General features: G+C 37.1%; 1 protein-coding gene across 1 annotated transcript in view; it reads left to right on the top strand.

The window, feature by feature from the left end:
- LOC309400935 (epididymal sperm-binding protein 1-like) overlaps positions 1-11,655 on the top strand; it is a 73,170-nt gene extending 61,515 nt beyond the window's left edge. Inside the window, exons 3-8 of the mRNA XM_081969709.1 lie at positions 784-948; positions 2,584-2,745; positions 5,024-5,170; positions 6,693-6,857; positions 7,636-7,682; positions 10,651-11,655. Of these exons, the coding sequence (XP_081825835.1) occupies positions 784-948; positions 2,584-2,745; positions 5,024-5,170; positions 6,693-6,857; positions 7,636-7,643 (647 nt within the window). The 3' untranslated portion in view covers positions 7,644-7,682; positions 10,651-11,655. The remainder of the gene's footprint in view (positions 1-783; positions 949-2,583; positions 2,746-5,023; positions 5,171-6,692; positions 6,858-7,635; positions 7,683-10,650) is intronic.
- Positions 11,656-12,283: the final 628 nt, after the last annotated feature.

Genomic DNA, 12,283 nt, shown 5'->3' with positions numbered 1-12,283 from the left:
GTAAAAAGGGAAATCAATGAAGAGATGAAGGTACATCTCTGCGCTCCCCCTTTATTGTCACTGTATCGCAAGCGAGAAGGGAAGAAAAAGGGAAGAGTTGAGTCACAGGAAAAATGAGCACCCTCTACTATGAGGCAGGAGAACTGTGTGCCTTACATACCTCGGGATTTTTTAGGCTTTTAACCCTCGCTTAACTCTGCTCGAGCGATCATAAAATGCCTAAAAAGTCAGACTAGATGAGGCATGCAGTTCTCCTGCCTCATAGTAGAGGGCGCTTTTTTAGAGGCTTTTTTAAACAGTTAGTCAGTCAGTCATGGTGAGGTAGCAGCTAGCTAGCCTCACCTCAGCACTCGCCTTTTCCCTTTTATATATTTTTTCTTTTAATGATGAGAATGGTGAGGCTGTGCCTCCCCTGCCTCCCCTGACTGCACGTCACTGGATAACACTATTCCAAAGCAATGTTCAGTTTTCAGACTAAGGTCCTCCTGCCAACAATTTTGGAAACCGGATAGCTGTTTTTAAACATACACTTCCTTTTGTGCTTGAAACAACAGCAATAGCACTTAGACTTATATGCTGCTGATGTCAGCAGTCAGCAGAAGTAGCCTTCAATACTTCATTGTAACTACTGTGCCACCATGGCTCATTAGATGTATTACTCTTCAAATACACACGCAATAAAGGGGCTCAATAATATGAACATAAAATCTGAAATAATATGGTATGGAACATTGCTAAAATAATATACTTTATATATCCTTTATTGCTTTGTCTTATGTTTAGAATATGGTGGTAATTCTGGTGGAAAACAATGTGCATTCCCCTTTGCGTACAAGAAACGAACATATTATAGTTGCACAAATGAAGATGCAGAAATAGGAAGATTCTGGTGTGCAACAACTGGGAGTTATGATAAGGACAAACAATGGAGCTACTGTGCTGATACCAGTAAGATAACTGTGTGATGTTAGCTTATTTGATGTAATAGGAATATTTAGGTTACTTGTACACAAAGGAAAGTAGAGAGACTTTTTAATTGATGAAAAATGGATAAATAAAGTTGAGAGTGGTACAGAAATGAATATATTTTGGAGGAAGGGAGAAATGATACCGCATAGTGTAGAGGCAGGGAATTTAACCAATGTCCCTAGATCTAGTCCCTTACATCTTGAGAAATAGATTAATAAAACATGGGAACTGATAATGTTCAATGTAAAACACAAATAATGGTTTAATTAGGGGTGGCCAATTAATTTTCTCAAAAGGCCACATGAGGAACTGGGTCTGTTGTGGAAGTCCAAACCAATAACTCCCAACTGCACCCCACCCATTCACCTTTAAGGAGGTGCTTTGAGGATATGGCTGTGGGTGGCTGAACCCAGGCCACCTCATGTGATGACCATGGCTGCCTCTTCAGGCTGTTCCAGGCGAGGGGTGAGCACTGTGCAGAAAAATGCATTCTCTCCTTGCCTTCCTTTGGCCATAACTGGTGATTGCGCAGAGCCTACCATGGGCTTCTTTTCCCACCCTCTGGAGAGCACTTACAGGTAGTCCTCAACTTACAATAGTTCATTTAGTGACCATTCAAAGTTACAATGGCACTGAAAAAAGTGACATGATCATTTTTCACAGTAACAAGCTGTATAGCATCCTATGATGTAATCAAAATTCAGATGCTTGGCAACTGGTTCATACTTATGATCACTGCTGTGTCCCATGTTCATGTGATATCTTTTGCAACCTTCTGACAAAACCAATGGCGAAGCCAGATTTACTTAACAACTATATTACTAACTTATTAACTGCAGTGATTCATTTTACAAATGTGGCAAGAAAGGTTGTAAAATGGGGCAAAAGTCACTTAGCAAATGTTTCACTTAACAACAGAAATGTTGGGCTCAATATTGATCGTAAGTCGAGGACTATTTTTATTTACATTTGATTTCTAATTTTTAATTGACCTCACATAGGCCCGAAGGGACAGACAAAGAGCTGAATGTGGTTTTGGGCCGTAAAATGCCTAATTCTAGTTTATTATATTAGTATCTCCAAGGGACGTGGTGGCTCAGTGGCTAAGACGCTGAGCTTTTCAATCAGAAAAGTCAGCAGTTTGGCAGTTTGAATACCTAGCACTGTATAATGGAGTGAGCTCTTGTTACTTTTCCCAGCTTCTGCCAACCTAGCAGTTCAAAAGCAAGTAAAAATGCAAGTAGAAAAAATAGGAACCATCTTTGGTGGGAAGGTAACAGAGTTCTGTGCACCTTCGGGGTTTAGTCATGCTGGCCACATGACCACGGAGACGTTTTTGGACAGCGCTGGCTCTTTGGCTTTGAAACGGAGATGAGCACCACCCTTTAGAGTTGGGAATAACTATCACATATGTGTGAGGGGAACCTTTACCTTTATCTCCAACTTGAATAGTTATATGATTAAGTAATATGGTTCATCTTTTCAAGAATAAATATTTATTTTTAATATAATTCCTGACATACTGCAATTGAGCCAAAAATACTTCAACTCAAATGCTGAATCCAATAATCAGTGATTACTAACTCTCTTCCTCATTTTTTCATCACTGTTCAGGACTATCTGCATATTCACAGGGACCTTGTGTGTTTCCTTTTGTCTACAAGGGACAATCCTATTCAGCTTGCACAAAAGCTGGGACTTCTGGTGGAAAGCTCTGGTGCTCTTTGAGCAGCAACTATGATAGACAACAAACATGGAATTACTGTCAACCCTCAGGTATGGAAAAACTTAGATGATAGAAGGAAATACTTTGGGCAATCCTGCTGTCTAGCTCTGCTAACTATTAAACTTGGACAGGGGAGAATCAAACACAAATCCACACTAAGTTGCAAAAACTCTCTAAATCACTTTCCCTCCATTACCATTTATCAAATCAATTTACCTCCGAAGAGATTGTCCTGGAGATAACATCGAAGGACAGAGCATAGAAAGATGTCCTATATCTGAAGTAAGACAATAAGAGGGTGAAAAAGTCAAGTTGAGAAATCTAAGAACATATCCATGTTGTTTCTTGGCAACACGCTAGAACTAATTTGCCATTGCTTTCTCTATATATTTTGTTGTCAGTACGTTTTCTCTATAACAAAGAGGTGTCTTAGTGTCCTCCACCACCACTGACCAGAAATGACCTGCTTAGTTTTTCATGGCTGGTCAAGTTCTTCTAACTGTTCTGATTAATAGACATCTAATAATAAGAAGTGGTAGAAGTGCATTGAAAAAAAGCCACTAAATAAACAATTTCTTTGGGCTATTTGAAGGAGAAAGAAGAACCCCAATAGTTGAGAGTTGTAGCTGAGAGTGAAAGCAGAGAGACAACTAAAGGTGAAATAACAGAATGTTGATCCATTAATTCCTATGGAAGGAAAAATTAAAAGGGGTGTCTTTGTACAGAAAATATTGGGATTAGATAGTATCTTAGTTTGCATTTTTATTACATGTTTATACATTTTTATTTTCTCAGTTCACCTTTACGTAGCATAGGATCAGTGGGAGTCACTGGACAAATAATCAACTGAATTTAAAAAATAGTTTTAAATATTTAAAATTAAAATCAAACTGAAAGTACTTGCTGGGCTAATCTGACAGTGTATTTAGTAGTGTGAAACTCACAAAGGTATCAGGACATAAGGAAGTGCAGTGCTATGGAGCCAGAGTTGATAATGTGTTTTGGAAATAGTAAGAAGCTGCAGATTTCCATGGGATTCTAGGAAAATGCATATCTAAGGTTGAAGAGATACAGCCATAGATAAAGCCATACGCAGTTTGCATGCCTAGGCCTCAGTGGTGAAATTCATTTTTTTTACTACCAATTCTGTGGGCCAGTGGTGGGTTATGACCGGTACGCCCATACCGGGGTGTACCGGTGCCTGCCAGGAGCACCAGGTACCATTCTGGTATGGTGCTCTTGAGGGCCCTTCTATCCGCCCATGCTCCTTACCGGTATTTGAAGTTTTTGGAGCTTCTGCACATGCGAAAGGAGCGTACGGCACCAGCGCGATGCTCCAACGAGCAGCTGGAGCTTCGCAGATGGTAAGTATGCATGTGTACGCTGTGTGCGCTGCACACGTTCATGTGGTGGGCTCACGGCCCCATTGCACTGTACTGGTTGCAACGGGATCTGGAACCCACCACTGCTGTGTTCATAGCTTGGTGGGCATGGCAGGGAAAGGATACTGCAAAATCCCATTCCCACCCCACTCTAGAGGAAGGATACTGCAAAATCGCCATTCCCACCCCATTCTCAGGCCAGCCAGAGGTGGTATTTGCTGGTTATCTGAACTACTCAAAATTTCCACTATCGATTCTCCAGAACCTGCTGAATTTCACCCCTACTAGGCCTGCTCTAACACAACTTTTTGGCTTTTGATCTAATCCTAGCCCATCTCTATCAGGATAGTGACTGAGCAGATACTCAGCAGCTGTGGAGCCATCATTGGCCAAGGGTTCATCAAGGAAAAACAAAGCATTTTACTGCCCTGGTGGTTATTTGGTAAAATTTTAGCACTGTAGGAATTAATATTCAGGTATTAAGCTATTCCTTTGTTAGAGGAACTAGGAAGAAGTAATGGAAGGTGGGAATAACCTTGGAAGATGGAAGTTGGGGAAATGATTCAATAAAAATCAGCTTAGTCCACAGAACAAGATTATGGCAAGTCTCACAATTTTCAGACTTACAAAATTCTGCTAATGTAACCTAGTAACAGTAGAATTAATCCATCAGGTCATGCTTCTTGATTGGAGTACCTCATTACACTGACAGAAATCAATCAATTTAAGCAGAAAGATATAGCATATATGTAACCATTTAAGCATGTCTATTTTGTTATTGGATAAATCCATTTTTCAACAGTTATACAAGATGTACATAATGTATTAATAAACTCCATTCCACTTGGAATCTTAATCACCCCATTGCTCATCCAATTCTCTGTTTTTAAGATTGCTTATTTTGGGAGTGCCGCCTAATTTCTTCCCCCATTATCCTTCCTTTCAGAATTACGTCCTTGCAGGTTTCCCTTCCAATTCAACAAAAAAACCTACTATCATTGTACAAGAGATGGTGCATCTGATAACCAATTGTGGTGTGCCACAACTGCAAACTATGACAGGGACAGTCAATGGAGGGCATGTGCCACTGAAGGTAGGAGAAACTACAGTGTGGTATAGAAACCTCTTTTTCCTTTCCTCCCTTAAAATCCAGAGACTCAATGCTGCAATGATAATTCAATGGAACAAATGCCCTGTCAGATGATAGTTTCCATGCAACATGGGATGTGCAAATTAAGATCTTCAATTACAGATAAAAATTTAAGGATGGGAAAGCAAGAGTAAGGATGGGAAAGCAAGTCAGTGTGAGTCCAATGAAATATTTGAAGTGGATGGGTGTGAAATTTGAGATGAAAAGAATAATAACAGGAAAAACAAATGAACTGGAGTGGAAGAATGGATTCTAGGTGAGGGACAACAATAAGATTAGCTGAAATGGTGTAAACTACATTGAGGATGGTAAAGTAGTGTAGAGATAGCATGCAGAGAATGGTTTGTGGAATTATTTCCAATTCTTTTACTACGTTGTGTCTGTGTCTATATGAATTTAGGAAACAGAAGGTGGCTATCTGTGATCCAAACTGGGTCACATGATGAAGAATAAAGCTTAGACAAAAGCAGCCAGCCATATTTCTAACTTCTCCCATCTGTTTCTACAAAGAATTCCTCCAAGAAGATTTCAATCTTTTTCTGCTGCCATACTTCTTCCAATCTGTTTTAGACTTGATCTTTCTTTTGCCGCCTTCTCTTGATTTCATTCTGTTCAGTTTTTAGATAAGTAGCATGACAAAGGACATATTCCCTTTCCTCTACATAATTATTTTTGAAGAGTTTGTTAGGTTGGAAGAATAAAAACAGACAGTAGCAGCAAACAAATTAAAAAAAAATAAGACACACTATTTGAGTATTGCCTATATGTTGTATATTCTGACAAGGCACCTGAAGCAGGATTTAAATGGAGGCAAATGGAGGCAATTTTGCAAATGCTGGAGCCAGCTGTGAAATTCACAATTGACAACCATATAACTGTGGGATGCTATAATTATTAAAAAGGCATACTGGTTGTGAAGTGCCTGAATCAGGATCTTCTACCAGCACCGACATTACCAGCTTCGCTGAGAACAAAGAGAGATCTGAATGCTTGATTAGGCTAAAAGTAGACATTACCAAGAAAACATAGTTAGAGAACCTAGAAGCTTGTCGCAAGAAGATCTGTTGTTGGAAAAGTAAGGCAACATGATATTTAGCTTGTGGAGCAAACAGGGTTTTAAGGGTATAGGTAGTGATGGGTTGCAAGTGGTACGCCCTGGTACCAGCATACCAGACCCTGCCCAGAGCACCAGATACCATTCCGATACAGTGCTCTGTAGGGCCTACCAGCCAACCCGAGCTCCTTACTGGTCTTTTAAGTCTTTGGCGCTTATATGCATGGCAGGTACAGTGCCTGCACAACACTCTGCTGAAGAGCTGGAGCATCGCGGAGACTCACGGAAGCGGTAAGATGCATGCATCCTAGATCATGTGATCACCATTTACAAACTTCTGACAAAGAGAATAAAGGTCATCTCAATATAAAGAGTCCCCCTTCTTTATTTTTGTGTTTCCAATATCTACAGAATATGAAGGCAACTCTAAAGGCAAGAGATGTGTTTTTCCATTCATCTACGGAGGGAAACTATTCACTTCTTGTACCAATCAAAATTCACAGGATGGAAGATTTTGGTGCTCTGTCACAGGGAACTATGACAAAGACCGTCAATGGAGCTACTGTGCTGATACAAGTAAGATAAACCAGAAGTTGCTATTTTAAGAATCAGAAATCAGAATGTGAAAGTCCCTTAAAATACCTGGGTACAATATTTTAGTTGACATGCCAAAATTAGGAATAATGTGGACATAACATAGGAAAATAAATGTGCCAAAGTGATTATTGCAAACTAAAAGAGAAGAAAAAGGTATCTCTGAATTGGATGGAAGTCAATATTTAATTTATTGATATTATTATCCTATTTGGTTAGAAATCTAGGGTAACTCTTTATTTTCTTAATCAACTCATACGCCACCTCTAGGCAACTGTAGGCATCTTACATGTTAAATTTAAAACCAACAATTTAACAATATAACGAATAATTAATGATACCAATGACACGTCAAAGAAAAACAAAAATAAAGATTCCAGTTACTCATCATGTAATATAAATCCTATATTACAGAGTGGATTATGAAACACTGTCCTAAATCCTGTGGGAAGAGCCAGGTCCTTAAAGATGTATGAATATGCAGCAATGATGTATAGAATTCAGGAAGAATGCTATTTTGCAGAGTGGGTGCAGCTACAAGGGAGGGTCATCTTCTGGGCCCTGCAAGATGACATGTTCTACATCTGGGATTTGGAGTTTGCCAACTTTATGCAATTTTAATGGCTGGAGTGTGATCCTATAAGCCATCTGATAACCTACTTTGTCTTAAAAAGAAGAAATGCTGTTTCTTTTTTACTTTGTAAACAGCTGAACTGTATCTATGTACACCACAGAACTGACCTTCTACCATTCCTTCTAGGACTGTAAACCAAGAAGGCCTGTTGGACAATATGTGTGATTCCTCAGGTAAGACAACAATGGAAAGGGGACGAGAAAATTCTTGAGATGGTAAGGTTATATGGGGAAATGATCTGGCTGCACAAGTCTTTTTAGCACAGTAGAAAATAACATTATAACCTCAACTTTTTATTTTTACACAATAACACATCCCAGCCATTTCTATGATAACATATCTATCTAATCAGCAAAACCAAAATTTTCATTTTCTTTTTTTCTATCACAAGCACAAAATCCAGAAGCATTTTCCAAATGGAAGCAAAGTTAAATGTGTTCTTTTAATTTAATCATTCCACTTTTTTCTTGCTGTGGAAAATTATATATATATATATATATGTTTACACTTATTAATCATTATAGACTATCATCATTGATGTTTACATAATATACTACAGTCTCTCAGATTCTTTAATTTTAAAGGGGAAAACATTTTTTAAAAATTCATTTTCAAACTCTAAACCTTTCTTTGAAAATACTTCTAAAGTCAATGAATTCTAAATTCTAATATATCTTTTCTATTTTCTTTAAAAATTAATATATTTAAATTCATTTTCAATAATGTTTTACAAGCTTTAGAAATAACTCAAGCATTGTATATGAAAAAAAATCAAACTCACTTTTATAAACAGAAAATTACATTTGAGCTTTCCTTCAAATACATATAGATATCAGACATGTAGAAATCCTCTCTAACTCATTACATGTAAGTCACTCCCTCCAGCTTGTTTTGACAGAATACATCTTTTTCTCTAATATCTATGAAGTCTCTTTTTCTCAAATAATTCTCAACCTTTTTAGTATCCATGAATTAAAAATACCAAACTTGTCCTCTTGAGAATTGTAGATTTGATTGGAGCTCTTTTTTCAGTTTCACTGGGAGGGTTGTATTTAAACCATCATCATATAAAGATCGATGCCAGATTTATACCCCTAAATGTACAGTTAAATCCCTTGTCAGATATTTGTGAAATTGCCTCAGTTGTTTGATAACTTTCTACACATTACTGCATCTCTAAACTGCTCATCTTTCTTCCATTTTTAAAACATAATTGATCTAAAAGTGAATGGCTTTCTGTAAACATTTTCTAATATCTTTCTAAAAATATGCTCAAATTCACATTTTGTCATCTTCTCTCTTGTGGTCAAAGAATAGATTTTTAAATAATCAAGTAATTGTTCCTGTCCAATCAGGATTCATAAAAGTTGTTTCAGCCATCTTTAACAAAGTAATCCAGAGCTACAGATTACTTAAAACAGTAAAATAAAATCATATTACTCCATCAAAGATAAAGTACCCAGACGATGCACTATTAAATGGAAAAAGGGGGGAAGAAGGGGAAAACAGAAAAGAAAATATTAAATATATAAGTATATATTCAAGAGCGGGATATAAAGGGGAGGAAACATAACTAGAGTACACCAGTGAAGGTAAGGGAATAAGAAATGATACTAAATTATATTTGGGTTGGCGGAAATACCACCCCCAAGGAACATAAACTGAGTTTTGAAATATATGCCAACAATAATAGAAAAAGAAGGGGAGAGAGGAGGAGAGAATGAGAGGAAGACGGGAGAAAGAAGAAAGAGGCAAGGAGAGGAAGATGGAAGGGAGAGAAAGGGAAGGAGGGAGGGTAGGAAGGGGAAGAGGAAGAGCAGGTAAGGGAAGAAGGTAATAGAAGTAGAGGAGGAAGGAAGAAAGTAGAGAAGGGAGGATGGGAGAAAAGAAAGGGAAAACAAGGAGGTGTAATAAAAGGAGGAAGGGATGGTAAATAAAGCAATCAAAACTGTACATTATAACTTATTAAATGAAATAATAAATGTATAAGAATGATAAATGTAAAGAAGAATAACAATTATGTGAATATATACTTAGAATGGTATGTAAAAGAATAAAAAAAAATTGAAAAAAAAATCAGATTACTCCATCAGTTAAAAAAAAAAGATATTACAGGCTTTTTTATTTTAGCTTGCCACCAGCAATTCTCTTCCTTGTCATTTAACAATAAGGAATTCTCAAATCTTCAAAAAGGAGTAACGAGCTGTGACTAAAATGAGCCTCTTTTAGCTAGTGAAGATAAATGATTAAGAAGTGCAAGTCAAGATTTATTGTCCCTTTTAAAAATAAATTCCAAAATGGTGGCTTTTTCAACTGTAAAATGATTGCAGCCCCAACCCCTAGCTGAATGGCTTATCAGCTTATCCAAAGCACAGCTCTTGGGGCTTCCTGAAGATCACTCTGCATGGAAGATCTTGTGGAGTGATTCTAAGATTCTCCATAACCCAGGGGAGTAATATAAGCTAAAGGCATTTCTATGCCTTCTGTTAGTAAATTGAAAAAGAGATTAGTCTCCTTGGCCTTGTGATAAGATGGCATCTTCATAGGATTTTTTTCCTGCCCTTCTACCTCATGCTTTCTCCTTTTCCTTTTTCTCCTCCCCAAGTTTTCCATTATTTTAATTTTCTTTGTATTTTATATTTTGATAAATGAATACATTAAAAAAAATGCTTCAATCTAAACACTCTGATTTTTAAAATTATTTTAGAGAATAATATTCAAAGAACATATTTTGGTTTCTTAAGTTTCAGTGCTCTTTGCTGTTTCTTTCTTCCAAGATCAGAAAATATAAAGATGTTTTTCTCCCTAAATTACATGTGACATTGAAGGTTCATTTGAATAATACTTGATGCTCATAGTTTATTCCCTTTTTTCTAAATGCAACCTATGTAGCATTTTCACAACTTCTGAGTGAATTATCTATAATTTTGTTTTAAACAATGCCACCAAAAGATAGAGGTAGATTTTGAATTGACTCACCAGTACCTACATTACAATTATAATTTTTGTGCCTACAAAATAAAACAGAACACAAATAGATTTTAAATTTATTTTAAGTTGTGATAACTTCTTGACTTTTGTAGATGGAAATATTGAACACTCTTGAATATTGTAATTGCATTGTTTTTCTTTTCTCCCCAGATTACCAAAATCAAGAAATTATTGGATGTTTGTGATTCCAGGGATGATAATTTTTGAATGGAAATTATGGCTATATGCCAACTGTCACTTTACTTTTGCAAATTTATTACTGCAGAAAATATATATCTAGGTTTGATAGAAGCTATTACACTTTGCATTACTTTACTGTGACCCATCTTTATTCATAATTGTGCATGAAAGAATCACCCAATAAATTTTTTTATTGCCAGATATCGCCAGTTCCCAGTTGCTTGCTGTCTGACTTTTCAGTCAGGGCACTTTCATTTGTGCCACCAGATTTACTGTATTTTTTGTTCCATAAGATGCACTCCCCCCCCCCCAAATGTGGGTGGAAATGTCTATGCGTCTTATGGAGCGAACATGTGCAACAGGCAGCAACAATGAATGGCTATTCCTGCCCCCTGGAACAGCTGATCGGCAGTATTCCAGGAGGCTGATCCAACCACAAATCAGCTGCTTGGTTGTGAAAGCTCCAGCATTCCCCAGCAGAGGTAGCAGAAACAGAGGAGGCAGCTGACTAGGCTGTTTGCTGTTTGCTGCAAGGACGCTAGTCAAATGAATACTGGATGGACTCTGGGAGGCAGAGGCAGATTTTATTTTCTTGTGTTCCTCCTCCAAACCTAATTGCATCTTATTGTCAGGATCATCTTATGGAGCAAAAAATACGGAAATTTCCCTTCATTTTAAGTCTACTTTAAAATTCTTATCTTTAGAATACTGTAGACAAGATAATTTTAAATTGAATTTCCTTGTAATGTTTAAAAACCCGATAAAATATATTTCTTATGTTGCTTTCTTCATTATGATATTCAATACTGTAAGGTACAGCAGTAAAGAAGGCATACTGGCCCTAAGAATATACACTGGCATTTGCCCACCTTTATAGAAATATGTATGATTGTGATAACTTCTTTCTGCTTTGCTGGATGGCTCCTTATAATTTCTAAATGTCTGATTCTTTGTAATAAATACTTTTAGCAGCAATTTTGAGTGCATTGTTTTGCATTGCCTGGATTGGTTTACATAGCCTCAGTAGATGAACTTCCACAAATGGATTACTTGATTCATGTCTGATACTGGTAGTTGATCACTGTCCTTTTACGTTTTGAATTAATCTGGAAAATGAATTGATTTTTCAAATTATCAAATTGATTTGGAAGTACATGCTTCTATTTAGCCATTCAATCTGAACCATCATTCTGATTTGTAAAGCCAATTTGGTTGGTGGATTTGATCAAATTGCTTGTGAAAGTAACCTCCAAATTGCAGCTCCTGCAGTTTTACACCATAATGTTAAATGTAGGAACATCAATGCAAAACAGAAACTATTGAGTTTTCATCTGCTTGAAACACAACATGAACTCACGTTATTGCAAGCCAACTGGATAGGCTGAACTGCTAATAGCACACTAAAGAGATTAACTTTTTCATAGACTGGTTGATTTGCAAGGTCTTTTTCAGTCGGAGAGTCCTCCAGTGCATAATACATATGCAAGAGCAACCAATGGCAGAACAATTACATTAAGTTGCTTCTTATTAAACAAATGGGTACAATCTTAAAAGTCAACAAGCTAGATGCAGATTTGCTTTCATGGCCAGTTTGTGTTAGTCA

Source organism: Natrix helvetica, assembly GCF_964273705.1.
Source record: "Natrix helvetica genome assembly, chromosome: Z".
NCBI lineage: Eukaryota > Metazoa > Chordata > Lepidosauria > Squamata > Natricidae > Natrix > Natrix helvetica.
The sequence above is the reverse complement of the archived record's forward strand: the minus strand, read 5'-3'. Positions and strand labels throughout refer to the sequence as shown.